The sequence below is a fragment of the Python bivittatus genome, unplaced genomic scaffold (genome assembly GCF_059951505.1).
Source record: "Python bivittatus isolate LINGU-HERP-01145 unplaced genomic scaffold, Pbiv_v1 ctg000580_np1212, whole genome shotgun sequence".
NCBI lineage: Eukaryota > Metazoa > Chordata > Lepidosauria > Squamata > Pythonidae > Python > Python bivittatus.
Genome location: NW_028277087.1, coordinates 10,400,027 through 10,427,457, shown reverse-complemented (window position 1 = coordinate 10,427,457; position 27,431 = coordinate 10,400,027). Strand labels below are relative to the sequence as shown.

General features: G+C 40.7%; 2 protein-coding genes across 3 annotated transcripts; one reads left to right on the top strand and one right to left on the bottom strand.

Annotated features, from left to right (window-relative positions):
* Nucleotides 1-11,339: 11,339 nt before the first annotated feature.
* NDUFA11 (NADH:ubiquinone oxidoreductase subunit A11) lies at nt 11,340-22,367 on the bottom strand. 2 transcript variants are annotated; one of them, XM_007431698.3, is made up of 4 exons: nt 22,209-22,367; nt 17,431-17,523; nt 11,811-11,933; nt 11,340-11,681 (listed from the first exon to the last, which is right to left on the bottom strand). In XM_007431698.3, exons 1-4 carry the CDS (start codon nt 22,288-22,290, stop codon nt 11,569-11,571), a joined length of 411 nt encoding a protein of 136 aa, XP_007431760.1. In that variant the 5' UTR covers nt 22,291-22,367; the 3' UTR covers nt 11,340-11,568. The 2 variants fall into 2 exon arrangements, with proteins under 2 accessions (XP_007431760.1, XP_088005692.1); XM_088149566.1 differs by having other exon boundaries at nt 11,832-11,933.
* A 474-nt stretch (nt 22,368-22,841) lies between these two features.
* On the top strand, nt 22,842-27,431 carry VMAC (vimentin type intermediate filament associated coiled-coil protein). Its single transcript, XM_007431701.4, has 2 exons — nt 22,842-23,092; nt 23,824-27,431. The coding sequence occupies exons 1-2, from the start codon at nt 22,842-22,844 to the stop codon at nt 24,170-24,172; spliced, it is 600 nt and encodes a 199-aa protein (XP_007431763.4). The 3' UTR covers nt 24,173-27,431.

Here is a 27,431-nt window from a genome sequence, read left to right as displayed (position 1 = left end):
ACCACTTTTAGTAAGTGGTTGCAGTTTCAAAATCAGTTATTATGCTCATAAAGCACACTCAGCTATGTCTGGTATTAACCATGTTTAGGTCATCCATAAAGCCAGACCAGATGGCAGAGCAAACAGAAGCTAACCCTGCTTTTTTATTTACAGCTATTTTGGTTGGTATCCCAGTCATGTTTGCAGTGGCTGGCTGACTTGACGCTTCCTGGGTTTTGCACATGTGTGAGAGAAGTGTGTATGTGTTTGTAATCTGGGTAAAAAAATAAAGTAGCTGTAATAGTCCAGTTCCCCTTCATGGATCACTGCCTTGTCGTGGCGAAGGGGCTTGCGTAACTCAGTGAAGCCATGAGCTATACCGTGCAGGGCCACCCAAGATGGACAGGTCATGACAGAGAGTTCTGACAAAATGTGGTCCACTGGAGAAGGAAATGGCAACCCACTCCAGTATCCTTGCCAAGAAAACCCCATGGACAATGTCAAAAGGCTAAAAGATACGACGCCGGAAGATGAGCCCCTCAGGTCGGAAGGTGTCCAATATGCTACTGGGGAAGAGCGGAGGGCAATTCCAAGTAGCTCCAGAAAGAGTGAAGCGGCTGGGCCAAAGCCGAAAGGACGTTCAGCTGTGGATGTATCTGGAAGCGAAAAGAAGGTCCGATGCTGTAAAGAACAATATTGTATAGGTACCTGGAATGTAAGATCTATGAACCAAGGCAAGCTGGATGTGGTCAAACATGAGATGACAAGATTGAACGTCGACATCTTGGGAATCAGCGAACTGAAATGGACGGGAATGGGTGAATTTAATTCGGGTGACCATTATATCTACTACTGTGGACAAGAAACCCTTAGAAGAAATGGAGTTGCACTCATAGTGAATAAGAGAGTGGGAAAGGCAGTAATGGGGTACAACCTCAAAAACGACAGAATGATCTCAGTGCGTATCCAAGGCAAACTATTCAATATCACAGTCATCCAAGTCTATGCCCCAACCACTGATGCTGAAGAAGCTGAAGTTGACCGCTTCTATGAAGACCTACAACACCTTCTAGAACTGGCACCAAAAAAAGATGTCCTTTTCATCATAGGGGATTGGAATGCTAAAGTAGGAAGTCAAGGAGTAATCGGAATAACAGGCAAATTTGGCCTTGGAGTACAAAATGAAGCAGGGCAAAGGCTAATAGAGTTCTGTCAAGAGAACAAGCTAGTCATAGCAAACACTCTTTTCCAACAACACAAGAGACGACTCTACACATGGACATCACCAGATGGTCAATACCGAAACCAGATTGATTATATACTTTGCAGCCAAAGATGGAGAAGCTCTATACAGACAGCAAAAACAAGACCAGGAGCTGACTGTGGCTCAGATCATGAGCTTACTGCAAAATTTAGGCTTAAATTGAAGAATGTAGGGAAAAGCACTAGACCACTCAGGTATGACTTAGATCATATTCCTTGTGAGTACACAGTGAAGGTGATGAATAGATTTAGAGGATTAGATTTGGTAGACAGAGTGCCTGAAGAACTATGGACGGAGGTCCGTAACATTGTACAGGAGGCAGCAACTAAAACCATCCCAAAGAAAAAGAAATGCAAGAAAGCAAAATGGCTGTCTGATGAGGCTTTACAAATAGCTGTGGAAAGAAGGAATGCGAAAAGCAAGGGTGAAAGGGAAAGATATAAGCAACTGAATGCAGATTTCCAGAGAATAGCCAGGAGAGATAAGAAGGCCTTCTTAAATGAACAATGCAAAGAAATGGAGGAAAACAATAGAATGGGGAAGACTAGAGATCTCTACAAGAAAATTGGAGATATGAAAGGAACGTTTAGTGCAAAGATGGGCATGATAAAGGACAAAAAAGGCAGGGACCTAACAGAAGCAGAAGAGATTAAGAAGAGGTGGCAAGAATACACAGAAGAACTATACAAGAAAGATCTTAATGTCCCTGATGTCCACGCTGGTGTGATCACTGACCTTGAGCCAGACATCCTAGAGAGTGAAGTCAAGTGGGCCTTAGGAAGCATTGCTAACAACAAAGCTAGTGGAGATGACAGTATTCCAGCTGAGTTATTTAAAATACTAAAAGACGATGGTGTTAAAGTGCTGCACTCAATATGCCAGCAAGTTTGGAAAACGCAACAGTGGCCACGGGATTGGAAAAGGTCAGTTTACGTTCCAATTCCAAAGAAGGGCAACGCCAAAGAATGCTCAAACTATCGCACAATTGCACTCATTTCACATGCTAGCAAGGTTATGCTCAAAATCCTACAAGCTAGGCTTCAGCAATACATGAACCGAGAACTACCGGATGTACAAGCTGGGTTTCGAAGAGGCAGAGGAACTAGAGATCAAATCGCCAACGTTCGCTGGATCATGGAGAAAGCACGAGAGTTCCAGAAAAATATCTACTTCTGCTTCATTGACTATGCAAAAGCCTTTGATTGTGTGGATCACAACAAACTGTGGCAAATTCTTAAAGAGATGGGAATACCAGACCACCTTACCTGTCTCCTGAGAAATCTGTATGCGGGCCAAGAAGCAACAGTTAGAACCGGTCATGGAACAACCGATTGGTTCAAAATAGGGAAAGGTGTACGACAAGGCTGTATACTGTCACCCTGCTTATTTAACCTATATGCAGAGTACATCATGAGAAATGCCAGGCTGGAAGAATCACAAGCCGGAATTAAGATTGCAGGGAGAATCATCAACAACCTCAGATATGCGGACGATACCACCCTAATGGCAGAAAGTGAAGAAGAACTAAAGAGCCTCTTGATGAGGGTGAAAGAGGAGAGTGCAAAAGCTGGCTTGAAACTCAACATTAAAAAAACTAAGATCATGGCATCTGGACCCATCAATTCCTGGCAAATAGAAGGGGTAGAAATGGAAGCAGTAACAGACTTCATTTATTTGGGCTCCAAGATCACCGCAGATGGAGACTGCAGCCATGAAATTAAAAGACGCTTGCTCCTTGGGAGGAAAGCTATGGCAAGCCTAGATAGCATATTAAAAAGCAGAGACGTCACCTTGCCAACAAAGATCCGCATAGTCAAAGCTATGGTTTTTCCAGTAGTAATGTATGGCTGTGAGAGCTGGACCATAAAAAAGGCTGAGCGCCGAAGAATTGATGCCTTTGAACTGTGGTGCTGGAGAAGACTCTTAAGAGTCCCCTGGACTGCTAGGAGGTCAAACCAGTCAATCTTAAAGGAAATCAACCCTGATTGCTCATTGGAAGGATCGATAATGAAGCTCAAGCTCAGATATTTTGGCCACCTAATGCGAAGAGAGATCTCTTTGGAGAAGACCCTGATGCTGGGAAAGATTGAAGGCAAAAGGAGAAGAGGACGGCAGAGGATGAGATGGTTAGATAGCATCACTGAAGCAATGAGCATGAAACTGAGCAAACTCAGGGAGGCAGTGAAGGACAGGAAGGCCTGGCGCAATATGGTTCATGGGGTCACGAAGAGTCGGACACGACTTAACGACTAAACAACAACAACAATAGTCCAGTTGGAGTCAGAGCCACCGTAGATGTGCTAGAGGAAGATCAAGCCCATTCCCTCTTATTTCTCTGTTTACCTGCCAGCGTGTGTATGTGCAAAGAAACAATAACAGAAGAGATGCTGTACCTGAAATGACTCAGTTTTGCAACCACTGCAAACCACTCCTGTTTCCTGTCTGGAAGCCAAGACCAAAGATCATCCTCAGTTTAACCTGGCCTGCATGATACAATGAGCCAGTTTGGATACGTGAACCTTTTACAAACTTTTGTTTCAAACTGTGGTTAAGGGACTTGTCCTGCAACCCATAATCCAAGTGCAGATGATGCAAGATGACCACGCTGGTTTAACCTGCAGTTCATGAAAGCTTCTGCCTTCTAATAATATTTGTTAGTCAGGAAAGGTGCTGCCAGACTCCTTCCAATCACGAGGTTGTAGGTGATTAGGTGATCAATGTACCAATGAAGGAAAAGGAGGAAAATGCAAAGCAGACTCCAGATTTGAGGGGGAAGGGATATAATGTTGGTGTCAGCAATCCACTGGAGGTATATCTTTTGCCTTCTAATTCAAAGTCGCAGTGACTTCTAGGTTGGGTCCCACTGGAGATTCCAGCCTCTGCGTGTCATACATCTTGAATAAATGAGGCCCTAAAATAGATGCCAATCTGCCACAGGAGAGGCGGCATGTGGATGGCGTGCTTCCAAGTGGTGTCAGTAATTGCCAGAAGCCTGGGAGGAAAGCGACAGCCACTGTACATTTCTGGCCTCCTGTGTTCCAGCTCAGGGAGAAGGCAGCGCTATTTTCATAAGTATCAAAAGTATGTCATGGTGACCCTTTTTCCAAATTAGTCCCAAAGTTGCAATATTGTAGTTTTTCGTAGTTGGAAATGGAGACTTAAAGCAACAGACTTGAAAGGCTCAACTGGAGCAGAATGGCTGAAGAGTCTAGTTCAGAATTATGAGTAGACTTGAACGTCCTACAGAATGAAAAGGCTGTTGCACGCCACAGTCAGCTGTTTTTTATTTGCTTAAAGACAAACCTGGAAGTCACTCTGAATAGGTCTAGCACAGCTTGAGCTCCCCATTCAGCGGAAAGCATTCTCTTTAGCTCGTTGCCATGTTCTTCCTTCAGCGGTGCTGGACGGCAAATACAAAAAAATTCCATTAGCTGCAAGACTTTGCCCTTGTGATGCCAAGGAAGTAGAAGACATGGGCCATGTTCTCCTCCTCTGTACCTTTTACCAAGTCCCACGGAGTAAATTGCTCGCACCCCTGATCAGCAAGCAGCCTGGCTGTCAAGAATCAGATTATCTTCAAATGCTTCTCATGGATGACCGGCCTTACATTACAGCGCAGGTAGCCAGGTTCTGCCCGGCGGCAATAAAGATCCGTCAACATCAGATAGGAAGCTGCTGAACAGTTTTGCAGTAATGGATTATAGCCAACTAGTATTTTAGTTTGCATTAACAGTTCCCAAAGAGACCTGAAAATACTACTTCGAGAGTCAGGGGGTCTTGCTGAGTGGAATCGATTTTGGTAGGGGTGGACTCAGTAGGTGACCATGAAAAAACAGACAGAAATATCACCAACACATTTCAATTTTAGATATTATCATTTTATCATCACCTTATTTTAGCTAACGATCAATAATTGTAGGATATCATAATTTAAGGAGTAATAATTACACTATAGGATAGGCCGTTTGACTTCATGTATAAATAACATTTAGGCGGCCAAATTATAACTATGATATAGATTTTACTTGATACTATTATATCTAAGATTTTTAAGTAGACATGTGCATTTTTAGCTGTACTGGTCTATGACTGTAATAAACTGATTGATTGATTGATTGATTGATTGATTGATTGATTGATTGATTGACTCTGAATGGGTTTGCTGTTAAAAGAAGGCCCAGACAAAGACTGGGTTCACCCTTCATGCTAAGCTGCAGTTTAACCATGTTTGTTGAATAAACTGCTTGGAGCCCTACTGGATTGAAGCAGCATATAAATATCAGTAAAGCATGCTAGATTTGCATACCATACCACTGGCTAAGTCACAAACAAGACAGCCACATTTTGGCTTAGCATGATAGCTACCTAATTTATATAAAGCAGTACACTCCACTCACGAAAGCTAAAAAAAAACAGTACAAAATTTAAATATTTTAAAAGAAAAAAACTACACAAAAAATATCCAATAAGAGCAGGTGGTAACAGATAAGTTATTCAAGTAAAATTGCACTGCCTGTGGGGAGAATGCTATCTTAAGAAGGTCTTAACCAGCTGATAAAGTACTGCCAGAGAGGAGTCCAGCTTGGCCTTCCAACATAGGGGAGATGAAAATCAAGCTCTGAGAGGTGAAGTTAGTTAGGTTCTCGCAGCCCTTTTACATTAAGACTAAGAAACAAAATGTAATTTTAACATATTTAAAATAATTAAGGGCAGATATTGCTTATCTACAGGAAACTCATCTAATGAAACAGGATAAATCTCTATTAATGAAGGATTGGGTGGGACAGGTTTACCTCACAGATAGTTCGATGGCAGCTAAAGGTGTGGACATTTTGGTTCGAAAAGGATTTTCAGTTGATGTACAACAGGTTATTACTGATGTGAATGGCCATTGTTCAATTTTATGTGCCAAAATAGCAGGGATTGTTACAGCTATGATTAATGTTTATGGACCCAGTTTAGATTCTCCTATTAAGTTTTATATTTTCAACACTTGAATGAGTGCAATTATGATAAAGTGATAATAGGAGATTTTAATGAAATGTGGGATCCTGACCTTGATAGAGATACACCGGTATGAAAAAAAACACTAATCAGTGAGGAAAACTTATTTATTTATTTAAGCAATTTATATGACGCACTCACTGTGATGCTGGGCGGCTTACAAGAATAAAAATCCCAAATACAAAACCTACTACACCCCCCCATCCCCTGGTGACAACAACACATTTACACTAGCCATTTGATGGGCTCCGTATTGACCTGGAATCCCCAGACCTGCTGGCAAAACCATGACTTCAGGGCCTTGCAGAAGAGCATCAAGGTGGGGGCCAGTCTTATCTCTGCAGGGATGATGTTCCACAGGGAGGGAACCACCATGGAGAAGGCCTTTCTTCTTGGTCCCACTAGATGGACCTCCTTAATGGGGGGGACCCATAACATATCATGCCTCCCCGATCTGGTGGGTCGGGCAGATGAAACTGGGAAAAGACGGTCCTTCAAATAACCTGGGCCCAAGCCATGTAGGGCTTTAAAGGTGATAACGAGCACCTGGAATTGGACCCGGAAGCAAATTGACAGCCAAACCAGCTCCCGCCAGAGGTGACACATGTGCAAATCTAGACTTGCACAAAATTATGTGGGCTGCTGCATTCTGAACCAACTGAAGCTTCCGGATACTTTTCAAGGGCAGCCCCATGTAGAGCGCATTACAGTAGTCAAGATGGGAGGTGACTAGGGCGTGGGTGACTGTGAACAGGGCCTATATGGTACTGAATTCAATAGACCCTTGGCATTTGAGATCCCCAATAAAAAAGAATATACACTTTATTCGAGAGTGCACCGTAATTTTTTTAGGCTTGTTTTTTAATATCATCAACTCTCTATCATCAAATTCAAGAACGTAACACTGATGTTTGTTATGTATCAGGACAGTGCAATTATTTTGAATTGTGTGTTTCAGAAACTGGTCAAGGTATCGAGAAATTGGTATTTCAATATCTCCTTGATGAATGATAAAGAATTTGTACAACAAATGAGGGTAGAGACTTTGCAATATTTGACTTGAATTCAGAAACATCAAGTGCTCGAATTTTTGAATGGGAAGCATATAAATCTCATATCCAAGGTCAAATTATTGTTTATGCATCATATAAAAATAAGATTAAAAATAAAACAGAAAACAATTTGAAAGATGAATTGAAACATTTATGGGCACAGATGATTAGATGCCCATTTACTATCTTGTACAGAGAAATACAGAAAAAGAAATATTAAATACTATAATATCACAGCAGACAGAATTAATGCTAACATGTTTACCACAGAGATATTGGGAGAATGGCGAAAGAGCTGATAAAATGTTGACTAATTGTTTAAAGCAAAAGAAAGATAGGACAATTATTGCAATTATTAGGGGTGACAGAGTTGAAATATATAAAATTTCAAAGGATATAAATTGTCAATTTTTAAAATTCTATTCAGAATTATATAGCAAATCAGAGAATATATCAAACGAGGATATAGAGGCCTTTCTAAATAATAGAAACCTACCACACATAGACGATACACAAAAACAACTTTTGTTTACTCCATTATCTGAGGTAGAAATTAAACAAATAATTTTAAAAATGGCAAGTGGTAAAACACCAGGATTGAATGGATTTACTGTAGAGTAGTATAAAACATTTATAGATCTTTTGGTGCCAAAACTTTGTCAATTGTATGATGAGATATTTGATAAGGGAATATTATCAGGGGCATTTAATCAGGCCTATATTACAGTTAGATTAAAATCAGGCAAAGATCATACTCAGTGTACTAATTATCATCCCATCTCATTGATTAATGTTGATTGCACTGCTGTTAACAAAGTTATCTTAGGGTTTTAACAACAGTATCTTAACAACAGTACTAGCAAATAGATTACAGCAAGAGATACTGTTCATTATTAAGAATGATCAACCAGGATTTATAAAAACTAGGCAAACAACAGACAACATTAGGGTAGTTGTAGACTTAATAGACTTGAATAAAAACAAAGACCAATTTGTAATTTTATCATTAGATGCTGAAAGAGCCTTTGACAAAATATATGGACAGTGCATGTGTGCTGTACTAAATAGGTTTGGATTTCCTTTCACATTCATAAAATGGATCTTATTATGTAAATTGCCCACATATAAAGTAAAGGTTAATGGCATGTTTTCTGCTGCTTTCCCACTATTTAGAGGAATAGTCCACTTTCACCCTTGTTTTTTAATATCTGCGTGGAACCCTTGGCCTAGACAACATAGGGAGATAAGACAACATAGGGAGATCTATGGAGTTGTACGTAATTCAGTTGAACACAAATTGGTTTTATTTGCCAATGACATTCTTCTGTTTATTTCTAAACCTCACACTACTATCAGTATTAAAACTGGAGGAAAGAAGAACTGTCAGAATTCAATGCCTTCTGCCTTCAAGAACTTCTAAACAATCCCAGGCTGTCAGTTCACAATCTCAGGAATAAAATTATCTCATTCAATTCAGCCTCAAACCCATCCAGAAATATATTTAATTAAAAAAATGAAGAGATGTAGGAAAAAGATCTATAAAATTAAACAGAATTAAATACAAGTAGTCCCCAGTTGAAGAACAAGTTTTGTTCCCAAGGTCTGTCCTTAAGTCAGATTTGTATGTAAGCAGGAACAGTATTACTGTATAATACTGTATGAGTAGTATTGTGTAGTTAATTCAAACCATTGAATATTTAACTCAAATCATTGTGTATTTAACTTGAATTTTGCTACAAAAGGCAAAACAAAACAAAATAAAAACATTAAAAAAATTCTTAACTTAAACCAGCTGTTCTTAACCCGGGGACTACCTGTATTATACTTTATATTTTTTATTTTCTTATTTTTTCTGTTGTATTTTTTCCACTTTAAGCACTTGTTTTGTAATTTTTTTTGTAATGTATCTTTGTGTTTTATTTTTGTTACTATTATAAAATAAAATTAAAAATAAATTTTAAAAAGCTCTGAGAGATCCCAGTATCACCTACTAAAACCAACATCCAAGCAGCATCTGGAGCTATTGGAAAACACTGCCTTCTAAGCCCATGTCTGCCAGGCAATCTAGAAGGATACCGTGGATGCATCAAATGTTATTGAGATACAGCAGAACCAAAAAGGACATTTTCTTTGTCTAGCTTCCAGTGCAGATTATCTAATTGGATGACTAGTCCCAAAACCAGACCTGAGGTCAGATTATGATGGGTTTAGATAACATGTTTAATCATATAAACCATGAGATTGAGGATATCAGACATTTACACATCTTGCTTAAGAAGAGCAAATTGAAGACCAGTTGGATCCAGTTGGACCCAGGGAGGACTTTTGCATTAAAGGTTTAATGACAGCTACTTTAAGGTTAGAGGGAATGATTCCTTTCTCCAGTGGTGCACTGGTCACTCTGTGCCAAAGACTTCCCTTGGCCACTTTAGTCAATCAAGAACAAGGGTTGAGCATGTGATCAGTGTCGTGCTATCAAGACTCCTGTCCACATTCCTGGGCTGTATAAACTGAAACCTATTGATAATACATGGACAAGCAGACACCAGCGGAGTCTAACAATGGAATCTAAAGCAGAGCAAATGTAATTTTATCTACATAATGTCAGCACAAGAGTCACAGTGGGCAACAAAGTCGTCTTCCTTATCAGACCTTTTACCACTTGGATCAGGTCTGCTGGACAAGTTGCTGTGGATATAATGGTGGAAACAAAGTACACCTTCTTTGCTGCCCTTATCACAATATAGGCCTTAATATGGGTTCTCTCCTACTGATGGTCAGATTCATCCCGTCTTCCTCTACTTTTGCTATACCCATTAGACTTGCTGTTATATGGTCCAGAGTTCTTTGGAAACCAGGAGGCTGATTGGCTCCACCAGGTGGGAGAAGCCATTCAGAAATTACATCAAGTACCTAAATTATTTCCCTTTGCCAGATATGGACAATGTCAACAGAAATCGAGGTGATGGATATTTAACATAATGTATATGTGAAGCCTTATCTTCCCAAATAGTGTTGTCAGGCCAGGGTGTTTGAGGGACCGCCTGTCCCTGATTACATCTACCCGTCCCATCAGGTCAGGCAGGAAGGGCATGTTACAAGTCCCGTCTGCTAAGAAGTCCCATCTGACGGGACCCAGAAGGAGAGCCTTTTCTGCTGTAGCACCCACCCTTTGGAACATCATCTCCCTGAGGCGAGAGCAGCCCTGACCCTATTAGCCTTCTGGAAATCTGTCAAGATGTGGTGTTTCCAGCAGGCCTGGGGATCCCTTGGAAACAGGGAGCCTGCAAGATGGCTTTATTGTGTACGAGTTTTAAAACATTCTCCTGTGGCTTTGTTATATGCATGTTTACCTCTTTTTAATGGTTGTGTTTTTATTGTTTTGTTTTCATTGTACATTGCCCAGAGTAACATGCATGAGATGGGCAGTTATATAAATTTAATAGATTGTTAGATTGATAGATTGCACTGGTGAGAGCATTGTACATAAGGACACTAGAAAACAATTTGCCTGAAATACCCAGCCTTCAGAAGAGTTATAACCACAATATTTTTTTGATATGGCTGTTCTGCACTCTTGCTTCTAGAACTTATTGCAGATTGTATAGATACATACACTGCCTCTTGGCTACTGAGCCTCAATGGCTAAGTGCCATGTTCCTCAACCTGGAATTTTCTAGTTATGTTAGGACTATAAACTCCATATTTTCTAATCAGAAATGCCTTCTAAAGTTCTAGTTCTAGCTTATCTGGGAGGAACCAAGTTAGGAAAGTATGGCTATATGAAATGTCTATGTGCAGAGGCAGCCCAGCTCTGAATACTGGGGAAAGGAAGTGAAGAAAAAAGCTTCCTGTCTTATTGCGAACTTCCTGGAAACACCTGAGTAGCACCTGTTGGAAACAAACACTGAATCAATTGATCTTTGGTCCAATCCAGTAGAGTCCCTTTCATACTTCGTGTTTCCAAAATTATCATCTAACTCAGTCCTAAGGAAGCCATTTTTAGGGGAAAAAGCTAAGCATAAAAATGGACAATAAGCTACCCAATCAATTCTTTATTTGCATGTAAGTTCCTCTCAGAATAGACAATTCAGTGAAATCACTTCATCATATTGTACAAATTGCGTCGACATCCTTCAATGATTACTTGCAGTTTAGAAGCACCACAAGCTTCAACCAGTGACTAGAGACTACGCATGTGGCAATGTTTTTATATACGATAAGAGAAGACAGAGAGGGATGTCTGCCTTTAGAATTAGGAAGTCCAAGTTATTGTTGAGGAGGTTCCAAAAATTTCCAGCCTTGCTTCCTGGCAACCTTGACAAAAGCTCCCAATGCACCAAGACCAACGCAAGCTGAACTGCCAATAAGGAAACTGTTACCTGAAGATTAGAGATGGAGAAAACAAGGATTGGTTAGATCATAGATTATATGTTATAATTGTTAAGCTCAAGGCCAAAATATTCATTGAATATATAAAAAAACATTGGCTTAAGTTGACCAATACTAACTTCTGGCTCCTAACACTGCACCTGATGCGCATCCTCCAATGAAGTAGTTCATAGGGTCTTCTGGAGCTTCTCGGAGATCAGCACTGATGCAAGACGTTGCTGCGAAAACTGCCCCTAAGGTGGCTATGGAGAAAAAAAAGGGGGCAGGAAAAACACCATGTAAGGTGAAACACAGAAGGCAGAAAACACAAGGGTATTTCTGGCCTATGGACCACAATAAATGTTAACTCAACTGGCTGGAGCAGTCAACTGGAAATAGTGAAGCTTCTGCTAGCCCTGCTAGAACAAAGAGGGTCAAACATCCTGTTTTCCACAATAGCAGGTCAGATGCCTACAGAAAATTCACAAGCTGGAATATGGGAAAATCATTCCTGTTTGTTCCTGTCTGGCAAATTATTACTTCAAGATAGAATGCTACTGAACACCATTACAATTAATTAATGTGAGAAATAACTGTTATTTTATCTGCTCTGAATTTTTCTAATCCTTTCAAAGACATCTAAATCAGTGGCTATCAAAATCTGTTATGGTATTAAACTCAGCTACTTATGTTTAATGAGAAGCAGCTTTTTTTACTGTGAATCTACCAACAATAAGTTTTACTGATTAAATCAATAGTTTACCATTTTTTTAAAGTCTACTCTCCAAATGAGGGAGGCTGAGTTCCCACTTGATGCTAAGCCCCCATTTTTTAAATCACTGTTTGCTGGCTAAGTCATAATTAGATGGATTCACAATATAATTAGCCTATTCCACCTATATTATGACTTAGTACAATGTGTGAATTGTGTTGCAGGTCTCCTACCCATGCATCTAATTCTTCCTCTTTGCTGCTTTAAACAATTGATATTAAGTATGGCAAATAAATGTTATCTTTAGTTGATTAGTTTCTTGCATGCAACGTAAAATAATAAGATAGAATGTTTGTTGTAAATCTGTACATTTGTGGAGTTCTTATCTAATTTAATCTTATAATTTAAACTAGGTATCTTTAAAAATTCACAATATACTGACCATTAATTTGTAAAACTGAACATTTATTCTATTTCTAAAAATAATGAATATACCCTCTAATACACATACCTAAAACATTTTATTTTTGAACACATGCCTATGAAGACTACACATTTAAACAGGTATTCTCTCTCACACGTCTCCCCAGTTATACTTATCCAACATACATGTGCAACATCTTTTTAAATGGCTTTTTAAGTTGCTTCAAAAATATTGCTTTTATATGTAAATCATAATTCATCAAAATGCATATGATTATTTGATTAAAAATTTCCTAAACTGCAAGCTCATTTATTCTTTCTGCATTCCTGAAAAGACTTAAGACTCACTGGTAAATTATATTACTTCCTTCATGTTGCTCTCTCTCAAGAGAACATGAGATAAGCTGCTTCACTCACAAACAGCAAAATCAGTATTAAAACTGGAGAAATTAGAAGAACTGTTAGAATTCAATGCCTTCTATCCCCCAAGATCTTCTAAACAGTCCCAGGCTGTCAGTTCACAATCTGGGGAATAAAATTATCTCATTCAATTCAGCCTCAAACCCATCCAGAAATATATTTAATTAAAAAATGAAGAAATGTAGGAAAAAGATCTAAAAGTCAAACAGAATTAAATACTGTGGGTTTTAAGTACTCCATTTTTTGCATAGACAAAACATAGTGACTGGATTCACACATTGCACTGAACCACGGTGTGTGTTTGATTTTTGGCTTAATGACCTATAAGATTACAACTGTTGTGTAACCCTATTTTTTCAGTACACTCTGGTTAAGCAAGTCAGGCTTAGTGTGATGTGTGAATTAGCGTTATTAACTGTGCAACCCTATGCTTAACTACTCAGAAGGGTGTACATTTCTAACTGTACTATATTCTTCAGATATGAAAAACATGTTCCTACATAAGATTGTGGTTTCCAGAAAGGCATGGTAGAGTAACAAGTGTTCAGAATATAGATCAGGAGGTGGGGTATTAAATTTAGGCCTTTTATAACCATTCCTTCATGTTAGGCTTTCTCCAACTGCAAGTTGGCACCTCCCAAGGGGCATTCAGGCTTGTACAGGCAGAGTAGAGGCATTGTGAAAACATATCCTGGGCTTTGCTCCCTACTTTGCCTGCTCAAAGCTACAGCACCCAGTTGCAGTACTGCAAAGCTGAAGAAATCCTGTTACACACAGATTAAATTCTAATGATTAAAACTAAGTGACATACTTATTTCTTGCCAAACCTTAATTAAATCATTAATTTTGTTTGGGGGGATAGTCACACAAATTAATTTATCACTTTAGCAGTCACAAACACAGTCTGACAACCCTTCCTTTACATAATGTAGTAAAAAAATCTATATGTGAGTCATTACTTGATTCAGATTTCATGGACATGACTGTGATTTCCTTTAGGGTCGCCCTATCTTTAATACTCCCCTCAGGTCCTGCTGTGTTGCCTCACTGTGGTGGGAAAATGGGGGTTTATTCCTGGGAGGGATGAGCGAAGAATGCCAGGTGTGAATGCAAAGAGTATATACTCTAAGCAGGCTCACACAAGGTGTGAAGGTCATCTTAGCTGCCCAGATAAAGCAAAAAGGCACCTAGATTGGGCAGCAACAATATAGGAAGATGCTGGAGGCGAACAATCACCTCAGCGATAACAAAAAAGGCATTGTTTCATACTGTGCAGGAGAAGGTAATGGTAAACCATCCTGGATTTCACCAAGAAAACCACATGGATAGACAATATAAAGTGATTGATGATATAATACCAGATGATGGGACTGGTACCAACATGCCGGTATATCAGCCCACCCCACTCGGTCCTGCAAAAGGGGCATGTTGCAGACCCCACCAGTCAAGGAATTTCGACTGGTGGGGTCTAGGAAAAAGGCCTTTTCTGCCATGGCCCCCGCTCTGTGGAACAACTTACCACCCAAGGTGTGGTGTGCCCCCACTCTCATGGCCTTCAGGAAGAGCGCGAAATCTTGGCTATGCCAGATGGCCTGGGGGCCGGATGAGGGCTCGCACCAGTGGAAGTGGCTTGTGGGTTAACTGATTCTACCGCCCCCATCATCGTGAACATTTTTAGTCTTTTTATGTATAGGTTCTTTTTTATATATATATTTTTTATCCGCACTCAGTCGTTACCGACTCTACAGTTTTTATATAGTCTGACTTTTTAATTAATTAATTGTGGATATTTGTTTTTTTAATAGTTTTTGGGTTTTACTCTAACTGTGACCCACCCAGAGTCACCCTCTGGGGGAGGTGGGCTACATACAAATTTAATAAATAAACAAACAAACATACTAGTGAGGAAGAGCTGAGGATCTTTCAGAGTACTAATAGTATTTATGACGTGGTTAGATTAAAGCCTTTGGGACCTCCAGCTGCTGATGGTGCCATGCAGGGAAAGGGAATCTGAAGCTGCAATAATAGAATTGCAGTGGGAATTTGGAATATAAGAAGCATTAGCACGGGAAATCTCAACACAGTGAAAGATGAAATGAACTGTTTATATATTGACGTCCCAGGCATCAGCAAATTGAAATGAACTGCCAGTCAGAAGATCATGCTGTTTACTAGTGAGGAGATGAAAAACAAAAAAGGAATGGTGTTGCTTTCATGTCAGAAAGGATACAGGAAGGAGAGTGCTTGGGTACAATTCTATCAATTAGACTTTGTGGGCAATCCTTTAATATGTCAGTTATCCAAATGTATGCTCCAACCACTGATGCGTAAGAAGAGGTTGACATGTCTTATGGTCAAGTTCAACCTGAAATTGACAGAACATGCAAGTAATATCTGCTGCTTGCAGTTGGAAATTCGAATGCCAGTGCTGGAAATAGTAAGGAAGAAAGCCTAGTTGGACTGTGTAGCCTAAGAAACCAAAAGGAAGCAGGAAAATGACTTGTCAATTTCTGCCAGTCCAATGATTTCTTCATTGCTAAAACAGTCTTCCAACAACCAAAACAGCACCTCTATACTTGGACATCACCAGATAGAGCACAAATAAATAAAATTGAGTATATTATTGGTATAAGAGGGTGGAGGAGCTCAGTTATAACAGCAAAAAGAGGCTAATTATGGAACAGATCATGAAATGTTTCGTGTGGGTAGCCAAAAAATACCAAACAAATGGGATCCAAGGGAATCCATTATTCTCAGTCAAGGCATAAATGACCAGGCTCAAATTCTCATATTTTAAACATCTTATGCAAACACCTTTAGCTCTCTGGAGAAGCCTATAATGCTGGGAAAGCTAGAAGGAAGGAAAGAGAAAAAGAGGGCCACCAGCAGCAAGATGAATGGACTCAATTACAGTGGTGATGGGTGCAGCAATGGAAGACCTGAAGAACCCTGTTTGGTGCAGATTGTCCTGGAGAAAATCCATCTATGTCAGTGTTGTCCAAACTTGGCCACTTTAAGATGAGTGGACTTCAACTCCCAGAATTCCCCAGCCAGCCATCCTAGCCAGCCCATCCATGCTGGCTGGGGAATTCTGGGAGTTGAAGTCCACTCATCTTAAAGTGGCCAAGTTTGGACAACACTGATTTATGTGTTTGCTAAGAGACACTGACTTGGCGGCACATAATCAATCCATCAGTCAGTCTTGAATACCAGGTTCAATCACTGGGGATTTCTTCTAGGATGGGAATAATAGGAACACAGGATACTTCCTTATTACTAAATAGGAATAAGTAGGCCATTTGTTCCAAGCGCGAAGCCAACTGGCAGTGCCTTTCTAAAGTTTTGCTTAATGATGTACAAAACTTTTTATTTGAAACAATTTGAGTGCGAATGTCCCATTTCTAGTGCAAAATTATTTCCAAGCATAGAACAGGCTGTTTTGAGTATTTTGGAGGTATCCTGAGGTCAAAACAGAGCTTGAGTTGCCTCCAAGTTGCTCAAAACAGAACATTATATAAAATTTGGTTTTGAAACATTTTGAAATAAAACACCACTATTTGCACTCCACTGTTTTCAGCTAAGGACTGTTCTCAGACCAAAAGACACTATAGAAAAGCCTGTGCTATGCTCATAACTACTGAGCTATGATCTATCCCAATACTTTTGGGGCAGGGGCATTGTAGGAAAGCACACAAGACCTTCAAAGAGCTACTTCAGAAGGAGAGGTATGCTCCCCTCCTCAACTTTAGATCTCTTGAACAGAACAGATTAAAATGCATCAATGATTTGCTAAACTCACCCATAAGCCTATAAATACAGCATAACTTACCACCTGAACAGGGACTTAAGAATTTTTAAATTTCTAAGTTTAGTTTTATTATAGGATCTCTGCTTTAATTATAAATGGTTGATATTTAATAAAAATATATGCAAATTAAAAATAAAACACTGATTTTAAGAACTGAGGTATAAATAAAAATGAAACACTGCCTAAAAGAAATGAAATATAAATAAAATTAAACCTTGATTATTTCACACATTGTTTTAAGCCATGGTTTCTAACTGGCTGGCTTCACATAGGAGAATTAGCAATAAACCATGATTTACAACCACAATGCTTTTATTCAAATAACATACTAAGCCACAACCCAATAAACGATTCTCATTTGCATTTGAGTACTACTAACCAAATAAGCAGGACTTACCCATAGTGACAGTGGATGAGGCTGTCCTCCTAAGTCCTTCTAGGGTTGTATCTGGTGAATACAGCACTATATGGTAAACTGAACCAATAAGGCCTACAGGAAGATTGTTTTTTTGAAAAATGGGAGACAGGAAGGTTAATAATTCCAGCAACAACAAACCCCTTAATTTTTTAAAATAAGCAATGCAAACAGGTTATAATGAACTATTTTTTTTCTTTATTGACATAAATTCCATAAATATAACATTCATCCAAAGGAACATTCTACCTATCCACATCACTATACAAAATCTAATTATTAAAGGATAAAATCATGTTGTTTTACTATGCTGATCATAGATTAAAACAGGTCAGCGTCACAGAGCCTGCAATTGACAGTTTCTCCACAGATGGGGCTAGGCTTTTTATACAGCAGCCTTCTCAACCCTGAGCTGTGTTTCTTGAATTTCAGGACCAAAGAAAATCTATTTCTCTATACTGTGAAGAGTATCTGAAATTTTATCTTTAAAAAGGTAACACTGTAACCAAACATACATGAAACCAGATATAAAGGAAAATAAATCATATTTATTTTCTCATATATATAGTGCACTGATTATAAATCTTATTGGGATGTATAAGCTTGCATATAACGACATATTTAATCAGTATATGGAATTAGATTTGTTAAAGGAACTCAGAGGCACCATAGGGCAACAATACTTACCCTATTTTGAAATTAGGTCTTGTTTATAGTGAATGCTAACAATCTACTTTCACATACAAGTTGTGAAAAAGATAGGGCCTTCAGTGCCTTTTCATTTAAAAGCTCAAATTTTCAGTACTTTCATCTAACTCTTGTAGTGACTTTTTTTTGAAAAGTTTCGATATGATGTCTTGCCATTGATTCTTCTTCATTCATGGGCAGGGTACTTGCTAGACTAGTGAAATGTCACCGGTGTCAAATCTAATTAAAAACTTATCTTGAATCCTGGGACCAGCTCACAAACATCCTCCAGTTCTTTGGGGAGCTCTGGTATTTCATGGAACACAGTTTAAGAAACATTGTTCTGGATGTGTTGGATTTCAGTTCTGAAATCTTCCAGCCAACCTGGCCAAAGCGTGCTGGAGATTAGTGGAATTGAAATCTGAAAGGAATCAGCTTGGAGTTTGCACAGTAAACATGTTTGCCTAATTGTGACTCTAAATCAGAATTATGACTTGGAATCAGAATTGCAGAGCTGGAAAGGGCCATTTAGGCTGTCAAGTATAATCTCATGTTTTGTGTAGGAATTAATATTAAAATATCCATGAGAGATGATTGTCCAGCCTATATCTGAACAATTTCATAGAAGGGGTCTTATCGCTTTGCTATGGAATGGCTTTTCCATCAAATTCCTCTTACACTTTGAAAGTTTTTTCTAACATTAAACCAAAATCATCTTCTACAACGTAAAACTATTACTTTGTGTTCTACATTTTGAGATGATTGGCCCTCTTTTCTGTGACATATCTTCAGATCTTAAAGCTGAGTTCCTGGTTACTGCACTGATCCAAAAAGACTGGGATCACACAATGTGCCAAACAATGAAAACGTGTTGAGTGACTGACTTTACCTGACCCAATTAACCATATGTGCAACACGCAGTCAAACAATGCTGTCATATCAGTCTTACCAAGGCTAAATATAACCAGTTCTCTCAATCAACCTCATAGAACTCATTTTCCTTCAGTTATAATCTTTATTGCTCTTCACAAAACCTCTTCCAGTTTATCTGGATCCTCCTTCAAAAGTGGTGTTAACAACTGGATTAACTACAGTTAAGGTAAATGCTGATCAACAGAGCAGAACTATTACTTCCTGTGATTTGGATCTTTAAATAGTCAAATACTGAGTTTATCACAAAACAGCCAGTTTTCTTAACCATGGTTTGATTTAAAAATTGGTTAGTTCACACAATATACTAGCCAGGCCCCCTCTTCACTGATTTTTTGAAAAATAAAATGGGAATACCAAATTGGGGGGGGGGTGTCTGAAAACTGAGCTGTTTTGGAGACCCTCCCCGATTTGGTATTCCCATTTTATTTTTTATTTTCTACTTTTATGGTATTTTGTTTAATGCTTTGCTTAATTTTGCTTATTGTTATTGTTTTACTTATGACTTAAGTTTTTAAATTGTACTGTGGGTGTTTTAACTGTGGTATTTATTCTATGTAAGCTGCCATTTATCTTTTTTGGATTGCAGTGGGGTAGAAATACAGGTAGTCCTTATTTAGTGACCGCAATTGGGACTGGCAACTCGGTCATTAAGTGAAGGGTTTCCTAAGTGAAAATCACATGATCACAACCGTGCTTATGATTTTACTTCAGTTTTCCTTTGCTTCTTGCTATTTCCTTCACCTGAACTGGGATTTCTTCTCTTTCTCTTTGAGGACATCTTGGTGTAGGGTACATAAGCAAATGAAAATAAGAACAGAGAGGTGCTGCAAAGTTTGTAAATGCGAGGACTGGTCACTAAGTTGTTTTTAGCACCTTCATAACTTTGAATGGTCACTAAACAAGGCAGTCACTAAGCAAGGACTACCTATATGTAAGATTTTTTTTTTTTTGTCTGCGCTCAGTCATTGCTGACCCTGCAGTGACTGCTTGGACGAGTCCTTGCAGTTTTCAAGGCAACTGTTCTTCGGAAGTGGTTTGCCAGAGCCTCCTTCCTAGGGCAGAGCCCAGCTGGCAAGCGCAGGAGGCGGGGTTTCCGTTGCTTCACGCCCTTTTCGGGCGCGCGCGGTTTTCGCGCTTACCGGCAACTGCTCCCAACTCCTTTTTTGCAAGGCGCCGCCAGCATTTTTCCTCCCACCGGAGTGAGAGTCCCCATTTATCTACTCACGTAAGTTTTCGAACTGTTGGGTTGACAGGAACTGGGGAGGAAACAGGAGCTCACCCTGTTTAACGCGAAGGCTGGACTCGAACTGCTGAAGCGTCGACCATTTCTGGCCGGCAACTTTCAGCGTCATTAAGCCGCTGCGCCACCGCGTCCCCCTTTGTATGTAAGATATGTAAGATTAAAAAAACACAAAACATGGGCTAACAAACCTTTGTTCACAGAACAGATTAAGCAGACATGACTTACAGCATGTCATATTAACTCAGCTGTTAATTCACACATTCTACAGCATAATGTTTGTAAGCCACAAATTATGGCATTAATGTAGGCAATTTTTGTTTATTCACCTAAACATGGTTAAACAAACCATGTTTAGTATGATGTATGAACCCAATCAAAATGTACATCCATGAACCCCCATGCACGTGTTATAATTACTGGAAACTAATTTCAGGATTGTTTTAAATTAATTTATTGTGTCATGGGACTCATTCATACAGCCATGTTGATGTGGTTTCACCCACAGGAGGAAAGTAATAGAACTACTGTCCTCACAGGCTACTTGTTATTGCACCTCAGCAGTGAGGTTGGTAGAGTTGCTCCCTCTATAGAAAGTAACACAAGTTAATTTCAGGGCAGTGACTGATTCTCCTCTTCCCTGAGAAAAAATAATAGGAAAACTGAAGGAACTGCAGAGTGGAACAGAGAACTCCCAAGGTGGGAGCTGATCAAACTAGATTGAAATAGTCCAGAAACAAAAGAGTTTGCAAGGAAGGAAACTTCCAAAGATATTCAGGATATGGGAAAAAATGCACGAACAATTTAAGGGATGCCCTGAAATACCTATTCTTGCCACCAAAATTCTGTCCTTGTCTCACTTGACTTTGGCAGAGGTTGGATGGAGATGCAGCTTAATGTTCCCAACCGCTATTTTGGCAGTTTTTATAGATCAATGCTTGCTAGAAAATCAATGCCCAGTCACTTCTCCCTTTTCCCCCAAATTGAGAGAGGGAAACAGGAAAAAAGGGCAGGGAAGAAAATGCTTCTATACTGAGAACACTGTAGTAAAACACACATGCCCTGCATTGAGGGGCAAAATAGGGATGAACTGGTGGCATTCCTACCTGGAATGTTGCCACCGAAGCAAACGTGACTGTTTTAATGCACGCACACTTCCAAAATCAAGTTTGCTCATAATGCAGCATGGCTCTTCTATTCTGCTGAGGTCCCAAATGCTGTCATGGGTAATGGGAAGAGGCAGCAGCAGTAGGCTACCCTGCAAGGTGTGGTTGGGAGCCACATCTCCTGCCATCAGCACATCTTATGAAGGAGGAGTTTACCAATGAGAACACTGACCTTGCAGTGTACCTGCATTTGCTCTTCCATGGATCTTCCCCTGATATACAAAAAGGCCACAGATGAGCAAGGGGACTATCCAGGTCCTGGGGCAGGGGACAAGGACTACTGAGCCCAGCAAACGGATGGGAGGGGCAGTCCTGCAAACAGGCCAACTGGAGCCCTGCAGGCGCCGGACAACTCCTCCCTCCATGCCACAGAGAGCGTCGGCATGGAAGCGTTTCTTCCATCTTGTCAAGGAAAGCGCTCTTTCCTTGTGGGAATGCTTAGGACCGGCTTCAGCCCGCCTCTGCGGTGGGATGACAACGAGATGGAGGCTACGCTGTGAAGACACGTCCTCAATGAACATTATGCAGAGCGTCTTCCAGGTGGGACAAAGGCGGCTGTGCAGACGAGCCCACAGAAAGCTCGACGGGATGGTAAACCGACGGCAGTGGACACTCAAGGACGGGGATCTTTTTGGTCACGATTCTCGGGTGGACGCAGCTACCTCGGGGTAACTTCCGAGTAAAACACGGAAGAGGAGCCCTACAATAATGGCCCGTCTCGGCTTGGTTCTCACCGGTAATGGCCCCGAAGCGCCCCGCAAGCCAGATCTTACGGACACAGTTCGTGCCGTCCGGAATGTCCCAGTACCCGCTCATGTTGACACCAGCAGCGGCGACCGGCGCAAGTGTCGCGATACCTCACCAAGGACACTAGGAGCTGGGTCTCGCGAGAGCCTGGGCCAGATTTACACGCGGGCCAATTGCAACTCGAGGCTCCTAAAGACGGGGCGGGATTAGGGGGAAGTAGGCGCGACCTCACTGACGATCGGGGGTGTGGCTTATTCCGTCAGAGAAGAGTTGATTGGTCTGTGGGTGTGTCTTAGCATGATTTCCATTGGTAGATGCTTGGGCGGTAAAGCGGAATGAGGCCGCGCGTGCTTTCTTTCTCCTCCTCTTGCCTGCCGACTTGGAGCGGTTGGGGCAGGACGTTGTAGAGGCCGCGCTTGACTAGCCCGACTTGGCTGTCACGCGAGGAACCCCAAATCCAATAGAGCTTCACGTCAAGCGGCTCCAACCGGAGGTGTGGCTCCATTTGTCATTCTCTCAGGCCCCGTTAATGTGGCCTCGCTCCTGATTGGTCAACCCGAGTGAAGGGTGCGGCGACGTCTCCTTTGTGGTGAGTGTGACCTGCGTTCCCATTGGCTACGATGCGCGGGTGGTGGGCGGGGCGTCACCGGGCGTCGTCGTGGTCGTCCATGATGTCTTCATCTTCGCCGCCGACGCCGGTCCAGATTCGCGAGGCTAACGCGCATCTGGCAGCGCTGCATGGGCGGGTTGCAGAGTTGGAGCGACGGTTGGCAGCGGCGGAGCGCACGGTGCACGGCCAGGCTGAGAGTCTCATCCGGAAGGATGCCGAGATGCGGCAGGCGGTGCTCGGGCTTCGGGAGGGCAAGGACAGGTACAGACCTCGAGGAGGACTAGCGCCTTCGTTAGAGTGACTTTGCAATTAGTGAAAGAATTAGAAGCTGAATTTGGATCAAGAGGTCTGAAATTTGAGTTTTCTTTTAAACATTAAAAACAAAAACCGTATCGTTTGTTATATTTTTTCTTAGTTTTATGAAGTTGGTCCTCTGTGTACTACTAAGCTTTGGCCCTCGTGGAAGCCACAAAATATATTTTTGGGCTGTTCCCCTCAATCTTGCTAAACAATTAGTCATTATTTCTCAGCATTAGGAAATAAAACTTATTGGACCACTAAAACAAATATCAGTTTACTAAATTTCATGCTATCCCAGATGGAACTTCAGGAACAGATTAACAGGAAAAAAGATGGCTGACTGAGGCTGGGAGTAGCCGTGATTATGAAGGGGCTGTTTTCTTGTTAAATAGTAGTTGTGTAATATTTCCAGTATGCTTCAGGCAGGCTGGAAAATTCACCATCAGATGAATCCTTTGAAATCCATCCTTTGAAACACATTATTTCCAGGTTTACAAGACAGGAGGTCCCAATGGCTGCCCTGCTTGCAAGCTTGGCTAATCACATCTTGCAACTTTCATACAACCATCATGTTTCAAATGGATACTTTCACCTCTAACTTAACAGCATGGCTCAGTCTTAGGAAATAGGACTTAGGAAACAAAACTTTACTGGCCTTTTCCACCATCATCCCTTTTTTTCTTCTTCTAAAGGGAAATTGCCATACTGGAGGAGAAGCTGCAGTCTTCTGAACAGCATGCCCAAAAACTCTTAAATGTGATCCAGGAAAAAGACAGTTTGATAACACAACTGAGGCACAGGAGCCGCCTGCTGAGCAAGATCTGCCGTAGCCGTCCAGTCCTAGACAATCTCCTGGCATACATGGCTGAAGGGGAGCAGCTGAGTCCTGTTCTTGGGGCACAAAGTGGCACCAACTCACCAGATCACAGCCTGTCATTGGAGACAAACTGTATCCCGGATCTTGATTTGGACACCAAAGACTTTTCACTTGGGGATGATGAACAGGATTCAGACAAGACTTTGTTTGGGACAACAGTGTAAATGGACAAGATTCTTGGGTCCCATATCTGAGGCCTCTTTCAGAGAATTTCTCTTTTAAGTAGGGTAATACCACTTTTTTTTACCCTGACCTGCTTAAGCTGGAGTTGGCAGTTAAAATGACTGTTTTTAAACCAGTCACTTCAATAATAGTTTTGTGTATCAGCAGACTTTTTTTGTATGTGGCTTAAGAATTATGTCTTATTTTCTTGCACCCCCTTAATTGGATGTAGGTTCCTGGATCTCTGGGACAAATTATGACAGTCCCAGCATCTTCCAATGTTGATTAACTTTCCAATTTTGGGAGTTGTAGTTTGGCAGGGCCTGGAGCACTCCAGGTTGCTTAGTCCCACTCTAAGAGAAGCAGATGTCTAAAGGGAAGCTGCTAACTTAATTAACATTACTCTAAATAAGGTTGCCATCACTGCTCTCTCTTTCTCTCAATATTTTTATTGCTATGTCCAGCCCAAACCAGCAGCAGTCTCTTTGAGAGTAGGACAGGCCCAGAATGAGTTCAAACAACAAGGAAGGAATTCATATTAGGGTTAGACATCAAGAGGAATTTTCTAATTGTTATGAGCTGTCAACTGGTGGAACAAATTGTAACAGAACTTGGTAAGTTCTCCTTCGCTAAAGGAGATGCTCTGGTGAATCCTGTACTAAGCAGGGGTTGTACTAGTTGACCTCTGTAGTTCCTTCCAATTTTGTGATTGTATAATTTGGGGTTTGTGTGTGCCAGATGGGCTAAATGGTTTAGAATTTAAATGCATGAGGGCAGCAAATCATGCCTTTGTTGATAAACTTGGAAATACCATACTTAGGATGATGGAAAGAAGAATGTTATCTAGGTACCACTATCTATTTTTTTTTTAAGAGCTATGGTTAAGACTTGAATCCAGCCCTGCAAGTATATTTCATTTTTACTGATTGTGGTAAAATATTACTTCCTTTCATTGGGCAGCTTCATTTCCCTTCAAGACTTATCCCTTAACAATCTTACTGGAGTGTAAGCTGGGATGCATCTAATGCATCTTTGGCTCTCAAGTGTGACTTATGTCCATCTTTAAGATGGATAGGAATTTTTTTAGGAGGGGCAAAATCACAGAGAAGTAGGAAACTTTCTTTTCAGCCTGTTTGGCAAACCCACAAGAATGAACAGAGAATTTCAGCTTCCAGTACTACCTCTGCTTGCTTGAGCAGGAAAAGGAATACAACCATCTTTTATTTATGATCTTGGGGGTTGTTAGCTCTTCTACGTGGTAGCTATTACTGTATCTGTTCTCAGAGTGGGTCTCTTAAAAAAACAAGAGGAAGCAGTGAAACAGCCTGCTTCCTAAAGTTGTGGATGCTCCATCACTGGAGGTTTTCAAGAAAAGATTCGACAGCCATTTGTCTGGGGCGGTCTGAGGATTCCTGCCTTGGGCAGGGGGTTAGAAGATCCCAAGCTTCTTTCCAACCCTATGAGTCAGGAGAGATCAGACCCTATGATTAGCTTCTCAGTGGTGGAAAAAGACTGGTTTATTTTTAACACTAGCAATTTTGTGTCAAAAATATTATCCTAAGCTTGCTAAAAACGCTGAGAACTTCTGTTGAGTTAACTCAGATCCATTTCCTGGCAAAAACCTGGAAGTTGCTTCATCTTTTGGATGTTTTCCTTGCCTGCCTTCTTGGCCAAGCGTGTTGGTACTGTTCAAAATACAGGGGGCATGCAACCCATAGGCCTGCTGCTTGGATCTTTTCAGTAGCTTTTTTCCAGAACCGAACAAGCAGGCAGGGCTGTTACAAAAGCTGAATGGGCAGGCAGGGTGGCCATAATTATTACTGGCTTGGGGGTGGGGAATTAGGGAGATTGTCATTTGTTTTGATTCTGTTCTAATAGGAAGTAGACAATGATGCATAGAGGCTCAGTTCGCATGACAAACGGAACTATCAATTTTGTTAAAGAGTACGCTTTGGAAGTATTTTACCCCTGCCATATGGGGCTCTTGAACTGGGGGTTTCAGGATTACTTGGACGTTCAGACCTGAAACATACGCTATCCTGAATCATTGAAGACGGTGGCTGTTTCAGGTTCGAATGCCGTGGTAAGTCTGAAACCTTCATTACCCAGCTGCAGAAGGCAGGGGGAAAATGGATGCCTGATTCAGTGTCTTATGTGAATCCAGTCAAACCTTGGGGATATTTAATCCATTTTAAAATTATATTCAGTAAAGTGCTATGCAACTGGCATGCAACAAAATGTTACATTACAGAGGTTTCAGTTTACAGCTCTAGTCAGCCATGACCTCTTCTACAATATAGTAATCCATTTTTATCCATATTTCTAAATCTGCCAAGTTGCCAATACCTCGCTCGTGTCTGGGAGATGCTCTTTGTGCTACAGAGGCTGTAGTGGTCACTTCCAAATATTAGAAATAGAAGGGCTCCATAAGATGTTGAACCTTTCAATACACCAACTCCTTTTCAGACAGAGACCACTTAATAATTACAATGTTTTAAGGCAGTGTTCTCAACCTTGGCAACTTTAAGAAGTGTGATTTTCAACTCCGAGCTGGCTGGGGAATTCTGGGAGTTGAAGTCCACACATCTTAGAAGTTGCCAAGGTTGAGAAATACTGTGTTAAGGGACCTTGAGCTATAGAAGGAAGTAAAGGAGACACAAAATCGATGGTTCAGGCAATTGTGGGGGAGGGGGGGCGTTCCAGAGAAAAATAGAAATGTGCTGAGGGATACATTCTGGTGGAGTTCCATCAACCTAAACAGCCATGAAACTGCCTTGGTGTCCTCTTGATCCCATCTTAGCCATGTAACTTTCAAAATGGCTGAAGTTGTGATAGCAGCGGATGAGTTCCAAAGATTCTGCTCATTGTTTCACCTCAATTCCAGTCTTCCCCAATCTCGCCTGCCCAGATGGGTTGAGTTAACTCTTGTAATCTCCAGCTTGGGGAAGCTGCAGATTTTCCACTGGCATTTTGGCAGCCCCTTTTGCTCTGTAACTTACTGTATTTCCACCCTACAAATAATTAATCTCTTGAATGAGTGATTGCAATCCTAAGCACTCTTGCAGGGAAGAAGTGGAACTAATTTCTTAATACATATGTATAGGATTGGTTTGTTTTATTTAATGCCTGTTACTTTCATTTTGAGTCATCTTAGTTCTCCACTGACAACTGAAGCACCAGTTAAGTGCCTATGGGGATTTTGTTACACTAGGTCCTCAATCTAATTTTTCTTGTTGGAAACAAAATAATATTAAAAAAATA